General features: G+C 55.5%; 1 protein-coding gene across 2 annotated transcripts; it reads right to left on the bottom strand.

Moving 5' to 3' along the window:
- Positions 1-1,456: 1,456 nt before the first annotated feature.
- SLC37A2 (solute carrier family 37 member 2) lies at positions 1,457-26,873 on the bottom strand. Of its 2 annotated transcripts, XM_008259829.5 has the most exons (19): positions 26,532-26,873; positions 15,152-15,233; positions 14,624-14,714; positions 14,426-14,504; positions 12,837-12,972; positions 12,390-12,466; positions 9,786-9,952; positions 9,199-9,236; positions 8,804-8,953; positions 8,462-8,552; positions 7,092-7,154; positions 5,991-6,076; positions 5,458-5,506; positions 5,254-5,327; positions 4,950-5,028; positions 4,722-4,819; positions 4,408-4,472; positions 4,148-4,204; positions 1,457-2,286 (listed from the first exon to the last, which is right to left on the bottom strand). In XM_008259829.5, the coding sequence occupies exons 1-18, from the start codon at positions 26,588-26,590 to the stop codon at positions 4,174-4,176; spliced, it is 1,515 nt and encodes a 504-aa protein (XP_008258051.1). In that variant the 5' UTR covers positions 26,591-26,873; the 3' UTR covers positions 1,457-2,286; positions 4,148-4,173. The 2 variants fall into 2 exon arrangements, with proteins under 2 accessions (XP_008258051.1, XP_008258061.1); XM_008259839.5 differs by lacking the exon at positions 4,148-4,204.
- Between the last annotated feature and the right edge of the window lie 693 nt (positions 26,874-27,566).

The following is a 27,566-nucleotide window of genomic DNA, read 5'->3' as shown; positions in this document are numbered from 1 at the left end:
GTGCAAGGTCTGCCCCTGTGTCCACTTCTCAGGTTTTCTGACGTGCTAAGAGTTCCTCCCCACAACTTCGGTCTTAAGGGTGGCTTGATAGTGCAAAGTCCTTCTCCTCCTTTTCATGGCTTCTTGCCGCCTCCTCCTCCTCCCCCAGCCCTTCTACCACACACACACACACACACAAGCCCAGCTTCCCGGTGGATCTCTAAAGGAGAAACGCAAAGAGTTATTGCTTTTTAATTACAAGTGCTATTGTGGCATCTATAAGGAAGAACATTTTAAGCTTAATTGAGACCAAATGTGAAGTTAAATTAAATGAATAACTAATTAAAGTAATGCTCCTGTATTAGCCCCGTGTGAATGCTGGGACCCAGAGAGGAGACAGGTACCAGGCTCTGGTGCATAGTCAGTGCCCAGTGCTGAGTGAGCAGGTGGCCTAGGACTGCAAGCTAAGTGCCCAAGGGCAGACCTCAGAGCTTGGTGGCCCCCCAACCCCCGCCCACAACCCCTTCCCCTCCTCTGCCATTTTCCCCAAACCCTCACCTACAGCCCAAGTCCTCATTTCTGAGGCCAGGCTCTGAGCTCCCACAATGCCTTCTGCACATCGCAAGTGCCCACACTTGGGGCTTGGTATTCATGCTAACTTCCTCCCTCTCCCACTCCCTTATCTAAGGGATCATCCAAGTCCTACAGTTTCTTTCCTCCCATTGCCACGAGGATCATTGGCCCTGCAGCCCTGCCCCCTTCCAGGGCTGGGCTAATGAGTGGCATAGCTGTCAGATGACTCACTCTCTCTGCGTGTTTTCTGCATATTGTTTATAAGTGCTTTGGTATTCTTATCTTATCCCCTAACTAGACAAATTCCTCACAGTCAGGGAGTGTAGTTAATGCTTGTCTCCCTTAGCACCATTTTCGGGACGAGGAAACAGACCTCCACAGAGCCGCCCACTCCACCCTGATCTGTCTGCAGCAAAAGGAAGGTTGAGGACAAGCCAAGAAAACTCTGCTCCCGGCTCCCTTCCCGGAGGCAGGACACAGCCCCACGCGGCCTCTAGCAGGATCGTGTCACCACCTAGTGGCTCGAGTGAGTAACACAGACAAGGTCTTCAGTGTTGAGTGCGGCGTAGGCTGCAGCTCCTGCCCTGGTAGGCTCCGAAGACTCCTGCTTTCAGAGCCCCAGTGAGCATCTGGCAGGACAAAATGTACCAACTTGTTATCACTGGGGTGTACACGACCTATTTTAGTGTTGCGGTTCCAGTTTCAGTTCCAGCTGAAACACCAGCCCACAAGGTGTCGCAGTAAAGGCAGCGGTTGTTATCTTATATGGGACTCCAGGCTCCTACACCATCAAGCCTCACATGCTCTGGGAATGCCAGTTGTCACCAGCCCCAGCACGAGCTTGTGGTCTGGGGACTCCATTTGTTGCCCTGCCACGCCCTACCAAGGATGAGCAAGGCACCACTGGCAAAAGAAATCTGTATTGGCGCTGATGGGCAGCTGTAGAGGTCAGGTGGCAATGCCAAGAGCCAGCGCCACCTGTAGCAACGCAGGACTCCCAAGACAGGGGTGGAAGGTAGGAACACAGGGTAGAGAAGGGGCTACGGGTGGCCCATGCAATGATCTGCATACAGAGCAGCCACAGGAATGCACCTGCTGGCTCACTCATGACCTGCTTGTTTAGGTCACCATAGTGCCTGTGCTGAGGGCAAAGTCCTTTGCCTGTGCCCACCGTCGGCTCCAGCCCCAGAGAAGAGCTGGCATGCAGTGGGCACTCAGTAACAATCAGCATTTCATTCTCAAAGTTCTTACTGCACACACTGGTATTTTCAGTCCTGCCCCTTCATCCTGGCCTCACAACCACGCTGACCCAGATGTCATCTTGCACTGTGACAGCCGGGCTAGGACCAGCGTAAGGCAAGGGTCGGCAGGTGCACAGGCCCGAGAGCGAGTGCTCCTCTGAGTTCTGTGCCCGAGGTCGCTCTTTGCCTCACCCTCGTCCCAGTCCTGGCAGAACCGCAGTGGTACTTCCATCACAGTGCGCAAGCTCAGGCCCTTGAATCTCCCATTTCCTCATGCTTGGCAGTCCCCGTCCCGTGCAGAATCTCCCATTCTCTTAGCAGCCCTGTGAGCTGAGTTCAGCTGCGTTGGGCTAAGCTGAGCTGAGTGGGCTGATGTTGGAGGAAGAGGTTTTGCCAAACCCAACCATGGACGTTTCCAGTGTCTTTCACTTTGGGGACCCCGCTGGGACCCTCCATGCTTCTCCTCCAATCGGGGCCTCATATTTCTTTATACCTGAATGGAGAGGAGAGAGGTGATGGAAGAGAAAGTGAGACCCTTAATTGGGGAGAGAGGAGGCAGGCTTCCAGGGCCCCTTAATAACTGCCTTTCATCTCTGCGCCCTATAATTAGGGCCCCCTCTCACCTCTCGGGCAGGGAATAGCAAGGCAGGAATATGCACACACACACACACAAGTGACAAGCTTAAAAGGTATGTGAAACACTGTGCGGTGTACAGCCACATTTGACAGCTTTACAAAGCACCATCTCATATCCCATCTCATCGCAGCATCGGATCAGCCCTGCTGATAAGCACACATCTGATAAGCACACTTGCATCAATGTCTATGGCCACAGGGACCGACGCTGTGGCGTAGCGGGTAAAACCGCTGCCTGAAGTGCTGGCATCCCATATGGGTGCCAGTTTGAGTCCTGGCTGCTCCACTTCCGATCCAGCTCTCCGCTATGTGCTTGGGCCTCTACACCCGTGTGGGAGACTAGGAAGAAGCTCCTGGCTCCTGGCCTCGGATTAGCACAACTCCAGCCGTTGCGGCCATCTGGGGAGTGAACCAGTGGATGGAAGACCTTTTTCTCTCTCCCTGCCTCTGCCTCTTAGTAACTCTGCCTTTCAAATAAATAAATAAATATTAAAAAAAAAATCTATGGACACAGAGGTTCAGGGAATGGGAGCCTGGGCGGAAGGGCATGCCCGCGTTTCTAGCGCTGAGTGAACAAAGAAGCCAGGATTGCCCAGGGGTTTTGGATTCCAGGCCTAGCACTCCACACACTCCCTCACCAGCCTGCCTCCAAGAAGGGCCAGCTTGGGGCAGCAGCAGTGCAGAGAAAGGCAAACGACCCACAGAGGTGAGTCCAATGTCAGGCCACACAGAAGGTTGATGCTTATCTCATGGGCTCTGCCACTCTGTTCTCTGACCTCCAAGTGAGAACAGCGTCCTCCCAAGGTGGCTGAGAGATGTGCGAACGTGCATCGGAGACTGCACCCAATCCCAGGCTCCTCCCTTTCCGCTGCTTCCCTCCTCTGCCGCTCTGCCCTGAGGGCCGCCCCAAAGGAGAACAGGTGGAGGAGCACTGGGTCACGCTTGCCAATCCCTGCGTCCCCGAGCAGGACCAGGGCAGGGCCTGGCAGGATGGGCCCTCCGGGACCACTTCCTGCTTCCCCTGATTCTTCCTGTTTTCCATTTTACCCTCTGGATGAGGATTCTTTAAGGGAAGCACTTGTCCAGACACTGTGCTGGTCACCATGGCCCCAGCAGGTTCTCCCATCCAACCCAAGTGCAGACAGTTCCTTAGCAAGAGCTAAGAGCTCTCAGAAGGAGAGCCTGAAAGGGCACGGGGAGAGGGGCGCCCAGCCACCAGCACCAGCGGGCAGCCCCTGCCTCAGCCACTGGTCTATGCATACCACCTATATGCCCGCCACCACTGGCCACCAGGCAGAGAGCGCACCAGGACAGCCCCCAACACTTGATTTGAATTTTGTTTCACAGGCCTTGATTGGCAGTTGCTGCATGCCCTGGACAGAGGGGCCAGATGACCTTGGTTTCTGAACTGCAGGTGGCACTTGCAGCTCCGTCTGAGTTCAGAGAGGAACTGGCCACACCATCTCTGCCTCCTCTGTCCGGGGGACACACGTAAAACCCTAACACCTTCCCTCAGAGGAGAGACTACCAGCCCCCGTGGCGTCTCAGACCCCTGGGGAGACGCTTCCCAAGCACCGGGCTCTCCTCGGGGCCCAGAATCTTTGCGCCTGGCTCCCGAGGAGAAAGGAAAGGTGCGGAAATCACGCTGAGGAGACACGATTTGCATGCAGCCCACGTCCTCGTGGCGCATTAGCCACAGACTCGCAGCAAATACTCACAAAAGTCATGGGACTTGAGGAAAATACTATCGCGGGCAGGTTAGGGCCAAACTAGAGCTAGGGAGACACACGGGGACAACAGAGGACAGGTTAGCAGGCCGGGTGAGGGTGCTTCACACAGGACGTCCAGGGGCTGGCCCAGCGTTCCCAAGGTCTGGGCGGGACTGGGCTCAGCCTGGGTTTAGAGAAACTGAGCATTGAGTGGCTTCCCATAAGGAATAAGGCTGGGAGAGGGGCCTGCGGCTCCCTGGGGGACTCACCCTCTGCCTCTGCTCAGGGATGCCTTCCAAGCCAGGATCTCTTTGTATACCAACCGGCAGAGGAGCTGCGGGGAGAACAAGGCACAGAGGGCAGGCAGGGCACCATTAGCATGAGGACCCATGAGTGTCCCGTGTCAGGTGCAGTGCTGGAAGGAAAGGCGGCAGGCATGCGGCTTCTTTTGCAAGGGCCCCCAGGAGGTAAGAACTGTGAGCACAGCTCAGCTGTCTGCATCATCCCAGAGACCCAGTGGCCAATGATTGGGCCTCCAGGGCTCCAGCCTGGCGGGACAGAGCCCCCCGCCATGAACTCTTACCAAACAGGCCAGCACATCGGCAGAGATGAGCATGTAGAAGACATTATTCCAGCCTGTGGGAGATATGAGCCCGGCCAGCAGAGGTCCCAGAGCCGCACCTGCTCAGAGCACACCACGTGAGAAGGGGATCCGCACCTGCCCGCCCAAGTGACAGCAGTGCGCCAAGGGGTCTGCCCACAGCACAGCTCAGGGCTCAGCTGCCAGGAGCCGAAAACGAGGGTTACACACCTACGGAGCCGGTGCCGTCGATGATGGCCGTGACGGTGGAGAGGGCCTTGGCATTACCCTTCAGGCTCTGGTGAGTGCCCTGGGGCAGGGGGAGAGGGCAGAGTAGGGAGGCCTGAGCTGAGCGGCACCATGGGAAGGACCAGGATTGGTAGAGGGACTGACTCACAGAGGGTAGTGACGGGGAGGAGAGAGGGGCCGTGGTGGGCTCTGAAGGCGTTTGAGGGTCTCGCCTCTGCAGGGTGTGTCAGAAAGGGACCTGGGGACAAAAGCCCTGACCAAGCCCCCAGGAAGTGACCCCACTCACCAGGTCAGCGGAGACAGCGGTGGTGATGAGTGAGTAAGGGCCGTTGACCAGGGCCCCGCAGATGATCAGCATCACTGCGACAGTAGCAGGGACAGTGTGGTTAGATGGCCCCCAGCCCTCCCCCTGAACCCCCGAGCCATCCTCCTGGGCCTCCAAGACAGTGCCTCTCCCGGGGCCTGGCAGGAAGTGGAACCACCTCCTCACCTATGGAACTGATGACCCCGTTCTGGCCGATGTAGTTGTACAGGAACATCTGAGAGAGGACAAGGGGAGGGCGGAGTCACTCCCCGGCTCCCCTCACTGGGCTGGAGCACGGAAGTGTGGGACAACCCTCTCCTGCCCTGGAACCCCACATGTCAGCTTATTCCTTCTCCCTCTCACTCCACACTTCTCAGATCTTACAGGTGTCCCGGGGACGAAGGGTCTAAAACAGGGTCTACTGCTTTCTGTTTCCCCCCAAAGTCTTCTCTCATGTCTTGTGACCTTGACCTCTTCTCATTTCCTTGGCCAAAGTGAGCAACTATTCTCCTTCTCCACCACAGCCAAATCCTCATTAATCCCTTCCCAAAATTCCCTTTCCAGGGTGCCTGTTCCTCTGCTGACCCTTGCTTCTCCACCCCTAACGCGTGCGCAGGGATGCACACACGTGCATATGCGAGACAGCCATGTGTGTAGATCCAGGATGCACCCATGGAGGCTCACAGGCACACGCTCTTCACCCTAGAGGGTATACGCACCATGGGGGCAGCCAGGATCAGCATGACGCAGCAAGTGGTGGCCCTGCCGTTGGTATAGTCCGAGATGAGCCCTGCCATGATGCCACCTGGAACACACACCCACACACCCACTCACACACTGCCACCCGGGCAGCCCACACCATCCCTCATGGGGTCCTCATTGTCCTCTCGTCCTGGCCAGCACTGGCCTGGGCCTATCATAAAAAACCAACAGAGGGGCTTGTGTGTGGCCTAGCAGGTAAAGCCATTGGCTACTACACAGGCATCACATATGGGTGCCAGTTCGAGTCCCGGCTGCTTCACTTTTTTTTTTTTTTTAGGATTTATTTGAAAGTCAGAGTTACAGACGGGGTGGAAGGAGACCTATTCACTGGTTTACTCCCTAGATGGCTGCAACTGGCTGAAGCTAGGAGCCAGGAGCCAGGAGTTTCATCCAGATCTCTCATGTGGGTGCAGAGGCCCAAGGACTTGGGCCATCTTCCACTGCTTTTCCCAGGCACATTGGCAGGGAGCTGGATTGGAGGTGGAGCAGCCAGGACTCAAACCAGGGCCCATATGGGATGCCAGCATCCTAGGCAGTGGCTTAATCCACTGCACCACAATGCTGGCCCCTGCTCCACTTCTGATCCAGCTCCCTGCTAATGCTCTTGGGAAAGCAGTGGAAGATGGCCCAAGTGCTTAGGCCCGTGCATCACATGGGAGATCTGGAAGAAGCTCCTGGCTCCTGGCTTCAGCTTGGCCCAGTCTTAGCCATTGTGGCCATCTGGGGGGAGTGAAACAGCAGATGGAAGATATCTCTCTGTCTCTTTCTCTCTGTAACTCTGCCATTCAAATAAATAAGTAAATTAAAAAAAAAAAAAAAAAAACAGCAGGGTTTCATCCTCTATAGCCCTCCCTCTACCTGTCACTGTAAGAAGACCAAACCCAAGGCCATCGTTTTTAGACTCCCCCATAGGAGCCGAAATGAGAGAAAATACAAAAGGCCTTCCCTCTCTGGCACCAGCTGCCCAGGTCAGGGCCCACTGGACCTGGCCCTTCTTCTAGCACCCCCACAAGAGGAGCAGGGAAGACAGCCCCCTGGGAGAGCAGGGCAGGCCTCACCTATGATGCCGCCGACATCGAAGAGCGTGGATAGGTCCCCGGCCTCCTTGGCACTGAAGTGGGCTGTGGGACACACACACATGTAGTCAGAACAGGGGCTCAGGACACCCACCCTGGAGGGCCAGGGAACCCATCCATCTCCACTGCCTCCTTTTCAGACCCGTGGGGCAGTAATTGGCCAGGGCCACGGAGGAAGCGTGTTGCAGATTGGGGTGGATGCCCAGTCCTGTACCGCCCTCTTCCCCAGCGGGACGCCCCTCCCCTGCAAGCCTGGGGTCTGGGCCCTGAGGACCCAGTCCCAGGGGCCATCCTCCTACAGCACAGCTGCTACAGACTGGGCCTCAGTCCCCCGGTCCAGCCGGCCGCTTTCTCTGCTCTGCTCCAACTGTCCGGCCGATCCCACCGGGAGCTTTTCCCTGTCACCTTAGGTCTCTGCTACTAAACAGAGCCGGAAGGGAACTTGCAGGAAAAACGGGGAGCCCGAGCCCCACCCTCAAGGTTGACTCATGTGCTGAAGTCAGCACCAAGGCCACAAACAAAGAGTCGCAGTGTCCATGAAACCGCCCCGGTACTCTGCCCCTATCACAGGCAGGCCCCTTGGGCAGACTGCGAGGCAAGCCTCGGCCTGAGGTTCGGCCGCGTGACTAATCCCAGCGCAGCCTATCTGGAGCAAGTACATGTGCTGCAGGGCAGCGTCGGTGCCCCGGGGCTGGCAGGGAGTGCAGCGGCCCTGGGTAAGAGGTCTGAGGCTCCTGGGGGCTGGGTAGAGCAGTCCCACCTTTGGAAAAGCCAGAGACCCAGGCCGGGTGGACAGGAAACTTACTTTTGCAACCACAAAAGCCATCATGCCTCATCTATGTGTTCTTGGGCAGGGGCTGGGGCAGGGAGAGGCAGGTGAGAGGAGTGTGCAAGGTAGAGCAGTACTCCCAGCTCAGCCCAGCCGGCCCAGGACACTGGGGTCACTGCCAGGCTACCTGGTGGGGGGCAGCTTGATTGGCCCTCTTCCTTGGGCTGGGGGAGGGATGCAAAGGGCAGACTTTTACAGGACCGCAATCCTACCCACCTAGGAGCCAAGCATCCTGGAGAGGGGTTCTCCTCCATACAAGCCTGGGGAAGCAGGTGGGGAGGCATGCAGTCTCCTAATGGTCCCCTACAGTAAGGGCCTGGAGCTAGTACATGGGGCTGAGCTTCCCACTGCACTAGCTAAATCTCACTGGGTCCCGGGAAAAGTGGCTTGGGAGAAATCTTGCCTATGCTAGAATCATCTGTCACATGTGGGCTTCCTCTCCCACCAGCGACGGCCTGGAGACCTTCCTAGACTGGACACCCTCCTAGACTGCTCCCCTCGGCTCTTCCTCCCTCGGACTCACCCACATTGAAGATGTAGAGGGGCAGCCAGTAGAGGAAGGTGTAGCTGACCAGCTTCGCAAAAAGCAGGCACAAAGAGAACTCGATCACACCCTGGAGAGCAGGACAGAGGGCGTGATGCCCAGGGCGCAGCTCAGCACCACCCCAGGACTGTCCATCATCCACACCCAAAGCAGCCTCAAGCACATGTCCAAGCTTGGTGAGGCAGCGTGCACCTGCTGTTCCACACTGCATCCAGACACGTCTCCCACAGCGCCCTCCCCAGGCAGGCCACCCACCCTACACATGTATGCACGGAAAAGTCTAGAGAGGCCCTGCCTTCCTTCTGTCCCAACCCGTCTCACCGGGATCCTGAGCGCCCCCAGGAAGCTGATGGCAGCAGGCTCAGCGCAGGGCTCCTTGGAGCTGGTCGCAGCCTCCAGGCTGCTGTCCCTGTTAGAATAGGGACCATTCCCGGGGTCCTCAGGGTTGTCCTGGTCCTCGTCTGGCCCGCCCTGCACAGGGGAGAGGAACCCGTGTTGTGAGCTGGAGGGGGTGCAGCCCTCTCCTGGGCTGGACTCACGGCCAGGAACCAAACTTGGGGAGCCAACCCAAGGGCCTGACATTACATCTGTGAAGGCACTGGGGGGTTGAGCTCCCTCTCCAGTCTCCCCCCTTCCTGGGGAGCCGTCCCTCTGCAAGGAGTGGGACAGGGGGCGGGGACAAGGCTTCTCGGGCTCGGGCTGGGGCTCACACTCACGTGGTGCTGAGGAGGGGTGCAGTCCACGTCCTCTGGATCTGAAAGAAACCAGCCTTCTAAGGAGCCTCCCAGCGGCCAGCCTGCTCTAGGTCCAAGCCATGCAGGCAGCCAGCCCCACGCCATCCTCAGTGTGCTAATGCACATCCCACATGTGGAATGTGCAGGAACCCAGGCCTGGCCCTCTTAACAACCAGCGGTGGGCTAAGATGTGGCTGTGAACATCTGGCCTTGCTAACTCAGGAGGCTGTCCAAGCATGGGGAAGACAGGCTATCTGCACCCAAGGTGAGACATCTGTTCCCCTAAGAAAGCTCCTTCCCCTCCATACCCCCTCTCACACCTCTGCTATGGACCAAAATCGGTAACTACACTGTCTCATGTAAGCCTGCAGACACCCTAAGTAGTAGATAGTATTGTTATTCCTGTTTTGCAAAGGAGAAAACCTGGCCTCCAGGGGATGTTTTCCAGAGTCACCACTGGGCTCCCAGCTCCATGACCTGTAATCTTTCCTGCACACCGCAGTCTCCTCCCGGAAGCAGAGAGGCTCGAGGCTCCCCTGGGTGCCCAGTGGGGACAGAGGGGTACTCACATTCGATGAGGAAGAGGAAGGTGAGGACACCCACAGCCCCGGTGATGATGCCAGGGACCACAAACGACAGGCCCCACTGGTCGTTCACCCAGATGCCGGCGATCAGGGAGCCCAGGATGTTACCCACGGATGTGTGGGAATTCCAGACGCCCATGATGAGCCCCCGCCTGGAGCAAAAGGGGGGAAGAACAGAAAAGGTTAAAAAACAATGTAAAAGCTGTGGCGCAGCAGGTTAAAGCCCTGGCCTGCAGTACCAGCATTCCATATGGGTGCCGGATCTAGTCCAGGCTGCTCCACTTCAGAGCCAGCTCCTTGCTAATGTGCCTGGAAAAGCAGTGGAAGATGGCTTGGGCCCCTGCACCCTGGTTGGAGACCTGGAAGAAGCTCCTGGCTCCTTCCTGGCTTTGCATCAGCCCAGCTCTGGCCATTGGGGAGTGAGCCAGCAGATGAAACACACCTCTCTCTCTCTCTCTCTGTCTCTAGCTCTCTCTGTAAATCTGTCTTATAAAAAAGCAGCATATTGTTCAGGGCAACTTTTGCAGCAGGCTCAAAGGCTGGCTACTGATGGCCTCCAGGAGCCACCGAAAACCAGGACACTCAAAGACGTGGTCAGGGAGAGGCAGAGGCCTCTGCTGGGGTCCCACTGCCCTGGGCTAGCTCCCCAAGTGAGCACCCACAGGGCTTCCAGGCAGGTGCTGTCTACTCAGTGAGGGTGTGCCCCCCCTTTCTTCTCTTCTGCCCCATGGACCTCATTCTAAAGCAGCAGTCCTCAAACAGGGGGTTAAGCCTCCCAGGGGACATCTGGGAACAGCTGGGGACTTTTGATTGTCACAGCCTGGGGCTGGGGGCATACTACTGGCATCAGGTGGGCACACACCAGGGACGCTGCTAAACCCCCCACCAGCGCATAGGACATCCCCATTGCTCCAAGAGTTTAAGAGCCGAAAAGGTCAACGGGACAGAGGCTGAGAAACCCTGCTCTAAAGCAACATTTTTTTTTTCTTTTTCTTTTGCACAAAAGCCAGTTCAAGGGGGAAAACAAACAAACAAAAAACAAAAACAAACAAACAAACAAAAAAGCAGAACAGTTTCACAGGCTGCTTTTTGCCTTCATTGGAAATGGAAATTCAGGAACAGGCATTTAGCCTAGCAGTTTTGTGTGTGTGTGTGTGTGTGTGTGTGTGTGTGTGTGTTTTTGACAGGCAGAGTGGACAGTGAGAGAGAGAGAGACAGGGAGAAAGGTCTTCCTTTTTGCTGTTGGTTCACCCTCCAATGGCCGCCGCGGCCGGCGCGCTGCGGCCGGCGCACCGCGCTGATCCGATGGCAGGAGCCAGGAGCCAGGTGCTTTTCCTGGTCTCCCATGGGGTGCAGGGCCCAAGCACCTGGGCCATCCTCCACTGCACTCCCTGGCCACAGCAGAGGGCTGGCCTGGAAGAGGGGCAACCGGGACAGAATCCGGCGCCCCCACCGGGACTAGAACCTGGTGTGCCGGTGCCGCAAGGCGGAGGATTAGCCTAGTGAGCCGCGGCGCCAGCCATAGCCTAGCAGTTAAAATGTTGGTTAAGACGCCTGCATTCCACATCAGTGTGCCTGGGTTCATACCCAGCTCTGGCTCCTGCCCCAAGCTTCCTGCCACTGCAGACCTGGGAGGAAGCAGCAACGGCTCAAGTAATTGGGCTCCTGTCACCCACGTGAGACTTAGAGTGTATTCTTGGCTCCTGGCTTTGGGAGTTCTCTCAGTGTGTCTCTCTCTGTCCCTCTGCCTTTCAAATAAATAAATAAATAAATATTTTTAGAAGTCCTGCAACTTTTAAAAAGAAATGGAAATTCATCTGTTATGAGGGAAAAAAAAGTACAAGTGTACTTCAAAAAGTTCAGAGAAAATGGAATTAAAAGATAAGTTTATTGGTGAAGGGGGCAAGAAGATTAAAATCCATGCACGAAAATGTGTATTCTGAGAAAAGTATGCATTAAAGGGCTGGTGCTGTGGTGTAGCAGGCTAAGCTGCTGTCTGCACTGCCAGCATCCCATAGGGGCACCAGTTCATGTCCCAGCTGCTCCACTTCCAATCCAACTCCCTGCTAATGGCCTAGGGAAAGCAGTGGAAGACGGCCCAGATGTTTGGGCCCTTGCTGCCCATATGGGAGACCTGGATGAAGCTCCTGGCTCCTGGCTTTGACCTGGCCCTGCCCTGGTAGTTTAGGCCAACTGGGGAGTGACCCAGCAGATAGAAGATCAAACTCTCTGCAACTCTTTCAAATAAATAAACAAACCTTAAAAAAAGTATGAATGGATTTCAAAACTGTTTGCACCACAGTACATTTTTAATTTACTTTTAATAAACTTTTAATTTCATTTTCCCATGAAGTTTTTGAAGTCCTCACATAGAACCAAGGGTACTTGTTCTCTGGGTTAAAGCCTCGTTGGCGAGAAGAGCAGCACAGCTCTTTAGCCACTGAAATGTTTGAATCTCGGCAGGTGAAAATCGGTAAGGGGGAGAGAGCTTTCTAATCTTTCCTGCCGAGATTACATCAGAGGCCCTCGAGTGACCACGGGAACCCCTGCCCTCCCTGGCCGTTCCCTCCCCTCTTCCTCATCACTCACTTCCCCTTTCCGAACCAGTTGCCAACGCAGGTCACCACGGAGGGCCAGCCTGTGGTCTGGACGAGGCCATTGCAGATCTGCGGGGAGAATGGCAGAGGGTGGGACCTGCCTGGGCCATGCACCCAGGTGCCGAGGGGCCCTCTACACCTGACATGATGCACCTGGCCTTCCCTTCATAAGCATGTCCACACACACCCCAGTGTCACGTGCTGGTTTCTCTGCGGTAGGAGCTCAGGAAAGTGCTCCAGGCAGACTGGCCTGGACACAACGCATGGCATCGGGGTGGGGAACTAGGGCCCCCCGCAGGGTGGCAGAAGGGGCCCTGGCTGGGAGCAAGGAGGCCAAGTCCCCATCTGCGATGACCTGGGTGGTTGGAAAGGACCAGCGGTCCCCAGGGTCCTTTCTGCCATAGGAACCAAGAAGTGAATGCAAGACGGAGACTTGTACCTGGATGAGCACAAAGTACCAGAGCATGTGGATGTTCCAGAAATATCCCAGGCCAAAGAGCGACGTGAAAAGGCCACTGAGTAGCATTCCAGTTGACAGGTAATAACGGAGGGGGAGCCGCTCCCCAAAAATCCCACTGGAACAGAGAGGGGGGTCTGTGGTTAGTCTCCCATGTCCACTCCTCAGATCTCCACCACGTGCAGCTGGAGCAGCCCTGGCCCAGACGGCCGCCCATGACCTCTGTGCTGCCTCGCGTCATGGGCAGCCTCAGCCTCACTTATCGGACCCCTCTGCCCTCCCTGACCCTGCTGGCCAAGCCGTGACACTGCCCATCCTCCTCCCTCCTGGCTGGGCACCCTCTGTCACCGGTTTTCCCCCCAGAGCAGTCTCTTCAGTACCTGTACGGTTTAACCACCACCTATCTGCCCAACAGCCCGGCTGTGTATCCTCAGCCCCGGTCTGCACTGCAGAGCTGCAGCATCACAACCAGGGGCCCTCCGGACATCTTTGCTCGGATGTCCCCAGAGCACTCGAAATGCAGCCCCCTGAGCTCCACTGCCTCCTTCTGCCAACCAGGCCCCTGCCCGAGCCCTCACCAAACACCTGGCCACAGAGACCAGACCTGAAGCCACCCCTGCCCCCAACCCCTCCTCCCCAGCTTTCTCACTCCGTCTCCGAGGGCTGCCCTGTCCACCTCCGACACTCTGTCACCGCAGCAGGGACTCGAGCCTTCCTCATCTCTGCAGCCCAGGCTGTCGTCAGATTGGGCTCTCAGGACACCAGTCTGGCCTCCCACCCTGGGAGTTACCTATCTCAGCTCAACACCCTAGGGTGCTATCCCTCGGGGGCTGCCCCTCGCCCAGGCAGGACACAGACCCTCTCTGTAACTGCATCCTTCCACCCAGTCTCCAGCTTCACGATCCCAACCCTCCTTCCTCGTCACCAGGTCGTTTGTCATCTCCTCCAAGAAGCCCTCCCTGGCCCCTCTTCTCTAATCCCAGCCTGGACTAAGTGACCGAGCTCCCAGGGCGGGGGAGGAGGGGTGCCGAGGGCCACGTCTGTCACAGCGCCGCCTCCCTGTTCTGCCATCAGCTACTGAGGTACGGACAGGCCACCCCTGCGGTGAGCTCTCAGAGGAAGTGCCCTGCCTTATGCAGCTGTCATGCCAGACAGTGTGCACCACACCTGCTACACCAAGTGCATGCTTGCTGTGTGCCCGTGCCGACGCAGCCCAGGGTAGGGATGGTCCTGGCTCTCTCTGCATCCGGGGCTACCCCTAGAGAACCCAGTCTACACCTGCCAACGCTGCTCTCTGAGTGAAGAAACCCAAAAGCAGCGCCCAGGAAGGCCTGACCAGGAGCAGGGGTTGCCAGCAGTGGAGTCGGCAGGTGAAGGAGCAGACCCCGGAGACCACGGTGAGGACAGGAGGTGGGGCAGGAGCTGATGGCACGAGAGGAAGTCTTGGTCTCATTCCCACCTCAGGGAGCCATCAGCTTTCTCACCTCAGCCCAGCTGCCCCCGGGTTAGGCATGGCTGGACGGGGAGAGGACAGAAGCTTTGAACCATCCACCCTACGCAGCTCTCGTTACCTGATAAACATGCCAATGGCATAGGCCACAAGGAAGGCGTTGTCCACAGCCCCCAGCAACTCCTTGTAGTTGTCCTGGTCTGAAAGCAGATGGGAGAGACAGAAAGCTGGCTGCCCGGCTGCCCCTGCAGGAAGCCTCTCTGGCTCTGGACAGCCCCATCTTGAGGAAGAGGGAATGGGGAATGTGCCCTGCTCTTACCGAATGGGGCCCAGCTGCACCACGTGGTGTCATTGGGGCTGTGGGTGTTGTTGACGGGCTCCAGCTCCGAGCAGTTCTGGTGCAGGCGACTCTGCAGAGGCATTGGCATACACAGGTCAGGGCTCATCACCTCACGCCAGCGTCCACGTGGCCCAGATTTCAGAAGGAGCCACCCTCGTGCTACTGCCTCCCCACCATATCCCAAGTCCCCCTGCTTTTGCTGGCGCCATCTCCTGCAGGGATGGACTACAAGGAAAGTGGTCACATCGGACCCACACAGCCCAGGGGCCCTGCTCTCCTATCCCATCCACACCCACCAACACAGCTGTCTTGAATAAACGCAAAAGGAACACCTAGAGCGACATCCCTGGGGAGAAGAGCTCCTAACGTGGGTCTGCCAGGGGGCAGGGAGCAGCTTTGGGAACCACAGCCAGGGTACGGGAGGGCTATGGACTGAGGTCCAGACACTCTCGTGCATTTCTGCCGGCACCAGCATCTCCGGCAATCTTCCGTGCTGCCCGGCCTCACCTTGACGACGCTGATGGGCTTCCTGGACATGTGGTAACAGGTATAAATGAGGAAGGTCAGCAGCAGGATGAAACCGCGGAACCTGCAGGAGAAGCAGTGGTGGGGCTCAGCAGGAAGTCAGGCCTGGCTGGCAGCACTGGGCAGCCCCCCACCTGGGCCCACGCTGCCGGCAGCCACAGCCACAGCCTCATCGGCTCTTCTCCCTCACACCCCACTTGGAGACACAAGTTTCCCTGGGCACAGAGGCCAAGGGAAGGCAACGAACAAATGCTCACAGGCCAGGGGGACAGGGAACTGATCTCCCCAATGCTGGCTGACCCCTGGAGTTGTAACAGAGCTGGCTCAACCCTGCATGCCCCAGGGAAACCCCTCCTCCTGCTCCAGCCCCTGGCCACCCCGCTCTGCTCCTGTCCAGCCTCTCTAAGGTAAGTGCGCTCAGTCTGCACAGGAGTGACGGGGACTGGGGTAGGGGGATACAATGGTTTGTAAAATGTCAGAAATGATGGGCGAAGCTCAAAGGTGGATGCCTGTCTTCAAAGTGAGGCCAGTGCTCCTCTTAAGTTGGAACACAGCAGACACAGCAGCTGCTTGGGCCCCATTAGAAGAAGCCCAGACCATAGCTGAGGATGACTCAACAGTGGGACAGCTGGCCCCAGGCTGGCCCGTTCCCCTCCAGACAGGAAGATCATTCTTTCCAGCCGTGGCTCCCACACCTCATGTGCCTTCTCCCACCCCCTGCCTCTCGGCCCTTGTGCTGGTCTGGGATGGAAAGAACGGTCCAGTGGGGCTGCACTCAAAGTTTCCACTGCACCGCGGCCCCTTCCCCTCTCCCGAAGGCCTGAGTCACCAGCAGGGCATCAGCTGAGCCGAGTCAGCAGCCCGTAGTCAGGAAGGACATGGAGAAGAGAGCTCGGTCTGGTCCCCAAGGCTGGGAGGAAGGGCCGGGCATCAGGAAAGAACCGTGGCCTTGGCCCATTACAGCTCTCGCGAGAGGGGTGGGAGCCCTGAGTCCGTTCCTTCCCCCACCCCTGCGGACCCGATGGCAGACACTGGATGTTCACCCTGCGCTGCCTGGGAATCTGCTCCAAACCCCAGCCTCACTTCCCCAGGGCCGTGCCGTGAAGCAATGCGGCCTGACACTTGTGAAATAAGGAGTGTTTTCACAAAGTTGAATTTGGGTTGGGCCATGCCTCCTGCACCCTTGAACTTGAGCTTCCTATCTGGGCCCATCACCTCCATCGCCCATGGTTTGTCTTCTTAAGGGAATGAAGCTACACCAGCTCTAGCACTTTCCTTACACATGCCAGTGCCTTGGCATTCCGTCAGAACCATGTTCTAACCGTGTAGTCTGGATTTCATGCTGCTCCACGCCTGACCTCTCGAGCCACCTGGCTACCTCTCTCTGGCTACCTGCTCCAAGGGCCTGTCACGGTGACTGGCATGGGCAAGCTTGGTGGCAGCAGGGTTTTCTGGGTCCCACCGATTGCCGTGTGGCTCAGGATTCCTGGTTCAGGGGCTCTGAATTTGGAGAGGGCACCCCGCTGCAAAGAACAACCGATGGAAGAAGACAGAAGCTCCACAGTTAACCCCAGCTCAGCGCCCTGCCCGGGATGCTGCAGGGTTCTGGAGAAACACGGCAAGCCTGCGGGACTTTCTCAATCCTTTATAGGTGGCCTTTTGCGTGTTACTAAGACTTCATGCTTCTGGTGCACATGGGCTGCTTTCCCCTCCATCCGGGGGGGGGCCAGGCATTGTGCTGGGGATCTGGCTACAGTGAGAGGACCCCTAAGAGGGTCCACCGCCCTCCTGCAGCCCCCAGGCAGAATCGGTGCTATGAAAGAGGGTGGCCCGGAAGGACAGAGGTGGGACACCGAGCCCAGTGGGATGGGAGCAGTGTCAGGAAAGGGTTCCCGGAGGTGAGGCTTCAGTTGCACTTTCCAAAACAAGGAGGAGGTGGCCAGGCCAGCGGGGCTTAGGCAGGAGGGACGTGCCGGGGAGAGGAAGCAGTGTGTGCAAAAGCACAGAGGCGTGAAATAACACTACCTATTTGGGGAACTCTGCATCAGTCAGGACATCTGGGAGGTGGGACTGAGCCAAGCACAGGAGGACAGGTGGCTGGAGAGGAGGCAGGGTCCTGGGGTCCAGGCTGTGGAATTCAGGCCATCTTTTGAGGGTACTGGGAAGCCACTGCAAGGGAAGGGACTTCCTAGGTCTAGGATGCTCTGGACAGCAATGAGGCTAAGGCAAGTGAAGACCCAGGCCTGTACCCTGTTGACTCTGGAGGGGAGCCCCAGACAGGCTTCCTCCTTGCAGGGCAGGGCTTGTTCCCTGTGCCTTCTTCATCCTGCTGGCCACTCCCAGGCACATGGCAGCAACACAGGGCCCCAAGCAGATGCCTGCCAAGGACCTGCTGACTCTAAGACAAAAGAGCAAGGGCTTGGGAGACAGGCAGAAGCCTAAGCCTGTTTGCTCACTGGAAAAGCAGGGTATTTATAGCCTTTCTTGCAGGATGAATGACAGGTTAGCAAGGTGGTGACCATCACAAGGCCCCCAGGAGGCACTTAAAAATGGCAGCTGGTCTTGTTTCAGATGAGGAAGAGGAGCTAGAAGGGCTGAGGCAGCCCAGGCTGCTCTGCTGTGAGAGCTGAGTGAGGCTGGGGGCTGGCACCAAACTCCTCTGAGGAGTGGGGGTTCAAGGTCTTGGAATCCCTGGAAGGCAGAGATTTGGGGGCTGTGTCTGCCCAGGATGCCAACCTGGATTTGCAGGAACACAGAGATCCGCTGAAGCTGTACATGACCCCTGCAGAGCTTGCCTGGGGTGGGTCGAGTACCTATGGGGGAACCTGCTGGGGCCATCCCACTGCTTCTCAGGGTCAGACAGGAGGCCAGCAGGAGCTACACTGGCATCTGACCCCTGCGGGGAACCGGACACCCAAGACAGGAGGAGAGTCAGGATTCCTGGGGGTCAGAGATACTCAGCTGCGCTGTGTGGTGCTAGGCCTGGCCTTGGCCTCTCCCAGGACTTCCTGCCTAGACTCCGGAGAGTGGAGGGATGAGCTGAAAGTCGCAGGCACGGCCTCCTCTCAGAACGGTGCTTCTTCCATTCCCATTTGTGAGGTGTGCTGAGGCAAAGCCAAGAGGCCACAGCTCAAAGGGGCGGGGAGACACGGGTCAGGACTCAGCTGGGCTAGGCTGAGGCCGAGGCTGCCAACCCCAGGCTAACTCACAGAAAGACAGCTGACATGCAGCCTTGTGCGCTCGCGGGTTTCACTTCTCTTCCTACAAGTCCTTCCTGCGTGAATCGAGAGGCCCCAGAAGGGGAGCAGAGGGCAAAATATGCACAGCTGGGTCTTACCTAGCCCCGGGGTAAGGGATGGCAGCTCAAGGCTGGGCCAGGCTGGGCCAGGAGGGTGAAGGGACAAGGCCCCCAGGCTGTTCCAGGCGGGGCTGGCTGCCCCATGACCCTCTAAGTCTTGGTTAGCAAGAGGTGCCAGCTCCTGGAGTCCCACCTCCTCCCACCGGATGCTGGTTACTGAGTAACCAAGTCAGATAGAGAGAGGAACTAGCTATCTCTCAGCTAATACAGTCCCCTTATTCCTCTGAAGGCAAGTGATAATAGCTTTATAGATCTTGTTAAGACTTTGCACTAAGAAAGCTTGTGGGATAGGAGCAAGGAACAGTATGTCCCAAAGTAAGGACGGATCAAAAACAAACAAACAAGGCCCCCAAAGAACATTGCACCTCCATCATGAACACAACAGAAAAACAAGAACAAGCACAGCAGAGCGCTCCCAACCTAAGAGTTGGTCAAGGACTCTCTGTCTCCTTGGTGCCTGCCCAGTCATCCCTGCTAGGAGATGTCGAGGGCTGCTCAGGAGGCTGGGCGGGCTGTGGCTGGAGGTGACCTTGGCCCTGGCTCTGAGGAAATGGACTAAGTGGCCTGTTCTTGGATGTGCCTGTTCTAGGGTGAGATCTAAAAAGGATAGAGGGTTGGGCAGGTCAGGGCCAATTTTGACAGTGACACCACCTCCACCCCCTGCCGAGTCCTCCACCACCACCCTGAGATATCCCGGTGGAGAAAGGCCAGCCCAGAGTAGATACCATAGGACAATTGTCCTGAGCCAGGCCTGCAGCCTGTGAGATGGGACAGGGGCAGGCCAGGTCAGGAGGCCCCTGAGGACTGAGGGCCAAAGCTCACCTGGGACGGGGAGTCAGCCCAAGGAGTCCCTTGTTTTTTGTCCTCTTTCTCGGGCTGCGGCCTGGGTGCTTGCTTAGAGGAAGCAAATAGACCCAGGGCTTGGCTGCCAAGATCCTTCACAGGAAAGGGAGCCATTGGCTAGCAGTCCCAGGGACCCAGGACAACCCAGGGCTCTGAAATTCATGACTTGAATGGTGATGTTTTTTAGGAGAGAGGAAGATACAGGACAGATTGCTTTGCTCTGGGAAGAAAGCTGAGTAGGGACCTGGAAGCTCGGATAAAGAGAAGCCGCGGCTGCTTTGTGCAGGCAATTGCAGCAACAGTGGAAGAGGGTGAGGGTTGTGAGCCTGGGAAGTAGTGGCCGACGCGCATGCAGGCTGTGGGAAGGGTACACATGGGAGCGTGTTGCTGATGGCAGAGCTGTGTCCTTCCTGGGGAGGGGACAGGAGCTTCCCTCCCCCCACATCATGTCCTCTCCCACTCCTCCAGAGCACCAAGGGCCCTGGGGATGAGCCATGAGCCAGAGGCCGATTGGAGAGCTGTAATACAGTCACCTAGCCCAGTCACACACGCACACACAGCCACCTTCGCAGCGACCAGGTAGGGGCCCCTGGGCTTTGGGGACCCCACCCCTGGTGTCTGTCTTCATGCTGTTGTTATTTGGAGACCGCTCAGCTCCAACCTCAGCTCTTGGTTGGTGCAGCTTGGACAGAAGAAATCATTTCTGTCTTCCAGACCAGTCTGTGGGTGAGTCAGACAGCCCCACCCACAGCCAGTGAGGTCTGCTCTGTAAGGGGGGGAAAGAGGAAACAAGGGAAGAAGAGGAAGCGCTGTGACAGCTGGGGCAGAGGCAGTCACGAGGGCTGGGGGATGGACAGGCAGGGCCACATGAGCAGCCTGGGGCTGGCAGCAGGCAGGGTGGGCAGAGCCTCCCGGTCCCCAGGCTCCCTCCTCCCTTTGCAAGAGCAGGTCTTCCCATCACAGCGCACCCATAAGCAGCTCTTGTTGCTGCCCTGACCAAGCAGCTCCTCACAGTAATCAGGGCAGAAGACAAGAGAAAGGAATCTGGGCGGCACGAGGGGCCTCCAGTGTGACCCAGGACATTGGCAGAATAGGGAAAAAGACATCAGACTTAAGCTAAGGAGGTGTCTTCATGTCTGCTCCTTCCTGTGTCCTTGGACGAGCTGTTGAACCTCTTTCAGCCTCCTGTTTGATCTTCTTTTAAATAAGATAATAAACTCCTACTGCACAAGATTGTTGTAAGGATGAAAGGAAAACAGAAAGGGGTGTGACGGGATCCGGCACGCAGCAGGTTCTCTGTTGGTGCGCGGCCCCTTGTCTTTCTCCCACGTCTTCCCATGGTGCCAGGATCTGGCGGTGGAAGGCCTGGCCCGCGTGGCCGCCACCAGCACCGCCGTGGCCCTTTCCGGCTGCGGTGGGAAGATCAGGGTGTGGGGAAAACAGCAGCAGTGTGGGAGTTCACTGTGCCTGCTCCTCCTGCCAGCCCGCTTCGCCCCCCACCTATTCCTGCTCAGCCAGTGCTGCCTCACCTGGTCCCTCCTCCCACAGGCTTCTCTTCCCCACCTCCGGAGCTGCGCCCCCTCCCAGGGCCCCAGGAAATGGGCCCTGCCCTGTAAGCACCAGCCACAGTCATGTCTCTGGAAAGATGCCCATGCTGCCAGCTGCCCCCAGACATGCCCACGCTGACGCTGGCACAGAGGCAGGGAGCCAGCCAGGCCCTGGGCCCGGGAACCCCGGGATGCTCAGGGGCTCTGAAATGCCCTGAGCAAGCTCTCCGCCCCCACCCTGGCAGAGAGGATCTGGCAGGAGGAAGATGAACACTAACATCTTCCTGGGCAGGAAGAGGATGTCCCTGATGTTGCTGGAGGCAGCTGCCTCTGCACACCAGGTGCCACCTGCCCCATCTCCCGAGACTGTGCCCTCGGCCCCCAACATTCCTACCAGCTGTCTGGGGACAGGCCATATGTGCACCTCCAGTCCTCACTGGCTCTGTGGCCTCAGCTCAGAATCCCTCCAGATCCGCCCAGGTAGAGCCTACCTGCTCCCCACACAGAGGACGTATCCCTCCCTGCACAGATACTGAGAAGCACCTCGAAAGAACCAGACATGCCAGGCTCTGGGCTAAGAGCTTAACAGTGTCTCATTGAATCCCACCAAACCTTTGTAACGTAGGCACACTGAAATTTCTACCTTACAGCTAAGCAAATGGAGTCTTTGTCATTTCAAGTGATTTGTCTAAGGCGGAAGGGCCAGGTGACACTATCAGCAGGAGGACAGCAGAGAGCCCAGGAGCGTAGGAGTCCCACAAAGCTGGGTCAAGCTCCAGCTCGGTCACTGACCAGGGATGTGCTGTGCTGGCCCGGCTGCTTCACCTCTCTGCACCCTCACCTTGCCCATGGAGCTCTACAGGGAGGATATGTGCCACTGGCTTCACATTTCTGCAGGAATTACAAGTTAATAATACCCGGCACAAAGCAGGAGGAAAAATGAATGGCCAGCAAGTAGTGTGTACTCAGAACTTAGTATGAGTACTTTGCACGCAGTACCTCACAGCAATCTTAGAGAGTAGGTTATCACTACTACCCCTCCAGCTTCCTACTCCATTTGCTTCATTCCCTGCCCTGCTCCATGGCTATGCGTGAAAGCATTTGGTTCATTTCTGATGCCATTTCAGACTCTATGACTTGACCCTGTTTGCCTCTACCCAGGGCCAGTCTTTCATTTAGTATAGGAGGAGTGATTGGGTTAACTTCTTATCTGTGATGATAATAACGTCATCTGCAATAACAACAGTACAAGCCACCATTCATCGCAGGCTTCCTGGATGCCGAGCAGTTTACACGGGGAAGCTTTAACACCTTAAGTGTTAGACATGCTTGAAAAGGGGACTCTTCAAAACGACCTCGAGTGGCCGCAGAGTGCGTGGTACATGAGAAACATCAACGTCTGTCACTCCGCACCTAGAGCAGCGCCTTCTCAAAATGTCCACTTGGCATACACATGCTCTGTCTGGTCTGAGCCTTGGTTCCGAGGCGGCAGGCCCATGTTGCAACTGTCTTCGCAGGCCCCTCTCCGGCCCCATAGCCTGCCTACAGTAGAACTACGTCCCCTGTGGTGCTGGATGGGAATCCAAACCTATATGATAGTGGCAGAGATATAGAGATGTACAGCTGTGCACTCACGGTAACAAGACTTGTTTTCATTGATTAAGGAGGAAAAAGAGCAGTTTTACTCCCAAGTAACATGACTGGTTGTTCCAGAATAAGAGATAGGTTTGTGGAGAGGGAATTTGATTTACTTGGGCTTATGGAGTCTGCAAAGCCATTAAGTATGTTAGAATTTTGCCAAAGCTGGTTCAGTTTTGATGAGTTTATTCATATTATTTTCAAAATGAAGGCTCCTGGGAAATTGCAAAGATGTGTTCTTTCACCTCTAAAAAGGAAGGTGCCATAAATAAATAGGCTTGGGGCCAACATTGTGGTACAGCAGGTAAAGCTGCCACCTGCAATACCAGCATTCCATACGGATGCTGGTTCATGTCCCTGCTGCTCCACCTCTGATCCAGCTCTCTGCTAATGTGCCTGGGAAAGCAGCAGAAGAAGGCCCAAGTCCTTGGGTCTCTGAATCTACAAAGGAGATCACATGGAGTTCTGGGTTCCTGGCTTTGAAGTGAACCAGCCCCAGCCTTTGCGGCCAGTTGGGGAATGAACCAGCAAATGGAAGCTCTCGCTCTCTCTAACTCTGCCTTTCAAGTAAATAAATAAACCTTAAACAAACATATATATTTAATTAGGCTTATTTAGTATCTCATGGGTGGGAATAACTGTCCTCTCAGAAAAGATACTCAGCCTTCCCTAAGTTAAATTTATACACAAAAGGCTTTATTATCGACACCAATATTCCACAAATGATACGCTGTATGAGAAGTTCCAGATTTCTCAGTGACCATGAAATGCTGCTGCTCAGCCTCCTGCCAGCGCTTTGACCAATGACAGCAGTATTCGATATTAGCCATGATTTCAGTCATGATTTGAAATGTTGTCAGGGCTGCAACTTCACTTGTTCAGCGTGAAGCATCTTCCAGGCCAATAGTTTTCAACTGGAATGTGTGCATCAGACTTTCCTGGAGAGTTTTATTAAAATATAAATGCCTAAGACTAACCCCAGACTTACTGAATCTCTTTAGTTGACATTCCTGGGATGTTATGTAAATCCCAGGATTTTTTATATGCTACATCTGAAAGAATTACATACATTCGTTTTTATAAACTGATGTAACATTTGCTGTCTTTGGAATCACCCTGATTATGTTTATAGACACCATCTTGTCTTTGTTGTTTGGAGTAGTTTATTTTTCTTTTATAGACACAGGAGCAATCAAATGTCCTTGTCAGTTGCATTATTTCTTTTTGTCCTGAACTCTCACTAGATTGTCCACTTTTGAAAATTATCAGTAGTAAGTTAGCCAGGGCTTTTTACTCTTTGTCACCTACAGGTAGTTTCTGTTTTACTCGGATGCTTCCTAAAGGCTCTGTAATCAGCCACAGATTAGAATTTTTATCTTTAACAACCAAGAACTGTCTCAGAAAGCACTGCACAGAGCTTCTGATGACAGCACTTAGAATTCAAAAATAATACACCCTACTGGACTGAGTCAGGAGTTCCCTAACCCTTTATTCAACAGACCCATGGGTTTATGAGATGCCTAGCCCAAGAGTCAATGGAAAAGATGAAGTGTTCTCAAAAAGTTCATGGAAAATGAATATTACGGAAAACATAATGCATGGATTTCTAATTTTTTCAGACCAAAATGAATTTATCTCTTATTTCCATTTTTCCTTAAACCATTTGAACTCAATGAACAGATGAAGGATGATTGCTGTCATTTATATTTGGAATACTGTTATAGTGTTCTATTTTCTGGATAGGTGTGTCATGAAGATGTTTTTCTTCCTAGGCTACTGCCACTTGAACACTGCAGTAGATCTGACTTTTGTAAGCTGAAATGAGACATTTATGAATATCTAATTCTCTCTCCTTGTCTCCTTAGAATTCATGAACACTTATTGAGTCTCCTTGTTTGTCACAGGGATATGGCTGTTTGTATGAGTTCAACAAGAACCTGTCCTTTTTATGAGAGCATAATTAGAAAAATGGATTATGCAATCAAGGCCTTGCCTAAAAAGCTGTATTTGACAAGGTTGCCTACCTACTCAGATGTAGCCAACCAGCCTTAAGGAACTAAGGTTCACTGTATGGAGAAAATACTAGTAAAATCCTCCCAAGAAAGCTGACTTACTGGGTTCCCAGCCTTATAAATACCAGGAATCCTAGGGTCTTTGGAGGACCTTAAGAAAACAATTTGTCCTCACCTGTAGGTACAGCAGGTAAAACCTTATGGAGCCAATTTCTTGGGTTGGCTTCCTAATCTCAAGACAAGAAATACTAAACAGATTCTAAGTCCAATCCGGGATTCCGAATGAACACTTCCTGCCGAGCAAACCTAATAAGACCTATCTGATAAATTAACACTCTTGCTGTCCTTATATAAATAATGAGATAACATCTTACCAGACCAGCTTTATAATCTTTCTTGGAGATTAGTCTTTATCAAAACAGGGGAGACTGGAAATAAAAAGTCTGTTGACAGAAAAGGATGCATTATCTAGAGAATTGCCCTCTAGGTTATCTGGTTCCAGCCTTTCCTTTATCTGATTCTGGATTTTCATTGACCTAGAGCTAGTTTACAATAGGTAAAACAAGGCATAGGCAAGTGGCAAGTCACGTGAAACATGTCTGTGGACTACAGTTTCCTTAATCTTCCCTCCCAACCCCAGGAAAAGCCAGTTTGGCCTCAGTGTTCTTTGGACTCTGTTATTCTTAATTGTGGTAAAATAGACATAACATAAAATGTATCATTCTAACCATTTCTCCATGTGCACCCCAGCGGCACTGAGGGCATGCTCACTGCTGTGCCATCATCACCACCAACCACCACCTGAACTCTTCCCGCCTTCCCGAATGAAATTCCCATAGGAACCCAAACGCCCTATTCTCCCTCCCTAGATCCTCCTTGGAGACAACTATAACATCTCCGGCTCCCCCACTAGGAGTAAAATAAAATCTTTCACACATGTTCCCTTCCGTATCCTCATGGGAGTTAACATTTTAGTTCTTCCTGAAAAATGGCTTTATTTTTTTTTCATTCCCAAACTCAAAGAGGAGCAAGTCAGCTCTCTGAAAGAAGCTTGGAAGCCACGCGGTCCAACCCCAAAGGGAACGTGCCTAGGGCGACCAACTGTCCTGCTTTGCCAGGGACTGGCATTTGGGGAGGGGGGACAGGAATCTTTGTTTTTAAAACCAGGACAAGTCGGTCACCTTTAAAAAGTGTCTGCTGTGTCTAAAGGGGAATCTCCAAGTCTTATGACTTTAACTTGGGAATCCAGCCGCCTACTGCACTATCATCTATCTGCTTTTCAAGACAGGCCAGGAATCCGGCTATTTTTGTTAAATTCTGTAACGTCTATGTGACGGCCACTAACGCAATACTAAAAATCGCTGGGCAGACCAGGCAAACTGCTCCAGGCTTTGAAGGTGCCTGATGAAGAGTCGCTGAGCCTCCTCCACCCACCGCCCAGCCAGACACGTGGCCTCCGCGGCCCTGTAGTGGAAGCCGTGTGACCACCCAACTGCCAGCCACCTGCCTGGCTTCCAGGTACGTCTGGGGCTGGGACCCCTCAGGGCAGGCTCCCAGAGCCACTGAGTTCTGGCTTCTGTGTCACCCAAGGGCTAAAAGAGGCCAAAAGGACACTCGGCGTCTCCAGTGGCCACCTTTTCCCTCCACCTCCCCCGGGACTCCGTTCCCCAGCCAGCAAGTGCCAGTCCCTCGGTGCCCAGTGAGAGGCAAGTGGGGCGCCCTGCAGGTACCCGGTGTGTGTCTGTGGCAGTGAGGACCGTACGCCGCACGCGGCGAGATTCGCAGGCAGCCTGCTCTTCGCCGGCGTCTCGCCGCCCGAGAAGCCGGGGACGCAGGCGCGCGCCACCGACGGAACCCGCGGCCAAACCCTGCCGGACGCCCCGGCTGACCGGCTCCGGCTCCCCGACGCGGCCCGGGGCGAGGGACGGTTCCAGCACAGCGTACCCCCTCCCAGCCCTGCTCACCAGCTGTCCCTGGAGAAGGCACGGAGGAACCAGACTCCCGGAGCCAGGGAGGACCGCATCTTGCTCGGCCGGTATCCGAAGCTCAGTCGACGGAGGAGGGCGCAAGCCGGGTGCGAGTCCCAGGCCGGCTGTCAGCGGGGTTTAAATGCCCCGCCGGCCGGCCCGCCCCGGTCCCGCGGCCGGACGACAGGAGCCCCCGCCCCCTTGCACCTGACCGCCCTCCGGGTCGGGCCGGGCGCAAAGCGGCTGGCCATCCCCGGCGGGGCTCGCCGGCACCTGGGCCTTCTCGCGCTTGACCTCCGCGCCAGCCCCTGACAGCTCGCAGTTTCCGGGGCTCCGCTTGTTGCCCGCCGCCGGGGAACCGAGAGCAGTGATCCCAGACGTAATCGGCTCTGCGACGCCCCCTGCCCGCCGCTGTCCCTGCAGCACCGCCTCAACCCGGAGGAGACAGGGAACCTGGGGCAGGCTGGCGCCTGGAGCGGACCCCTGGGCGGCGGGCGCCCCCTACCAGCGCAGGAGGGGTCTCGGGGAGGGACAATACTCGTGTTTGACCCAAACCCACCTCCCAGCCTCTGGCTCCCAGACTGGGTTTGGAGGCAGCCAGGACCCTCCCACGCCCCCTTGACAGACACAGTCCTTCCAACTCCTGGCACTAACTAGCTGTCGCCCCTGCTCTCCCTTCTACACCCAGGTGGCCAGACTGCGGTGAAGGGCTACAGAGAAGGAAGGGACTTATGGCTCATAAAAGTGACTGCCTCTAGGGTGAAGATCTCAGGTATGTTTCCTCCTATAAAGAAGATATTGTGAGATCCTTTGTGATGATCCAAGGGTGAACTACAGAGGGCCGGAAAGGGAAGTCTTTGTGTGAAAAATAAAGTTGTTAATAGAACTTAAAATAGAAGTGTGTCTGTGCAAATGGGTTTCAGTCCTGACTCCACCCTGCCCCTGACTCCTAGGAGTGTCCAGGCCTAACGACAAGGTCACGGAGAAGGAGCAACAACTCCGCCAAGCAGGTGAGGACCCAGAATGATGGGA

Source organism: Oryctolagus cuniculus, chromosome 1, assembly GCF_051225735.1.
Source record: "Oryctolagus cuniculus isolate XC-2025 breed Fujian yellow rabbit chromosome 1, ASM5122573v1, whole genome shotgun sequence".
NCBI lineage: Eukaryota > Metazoa > Chordata > Mammalia > Lagomorpha > Leporidae > Oryctolagus > Oryctolagus cuniculus.
This window is presented reverse-complemented; position numbering and strand designations above follow the sequence as displayed.

What these genes read in the sequence shown, in the direction of transcription:
- SLC37A2 (XM_008259829.5), bottom strand. Translation starts at nt 26,590, where the DNA reads ATGCGGTCCTCCCTGGCTCCGGGAGTCTGGTTCCTCCGTGCCTTCTCC. An exon ending in CGATGTCGGCGGCATCATAG is followed by an intron (nt 6,077 to 7,091) that starts GTGAGGCCTGCC and finishes TGTGTGTTCCAG; the next exon opens with GTGGCATCATGGCAGGGCTC. An exon ending in CCGCTGTCTCCGCTGACCTG is followed by an intron (nt 5,029 to 5,253) that starts GTGAGTGGGGTC and finishes CCCCTGCCCCAG; the next exon opens with GGCACTCACCAGAGCCTGAA.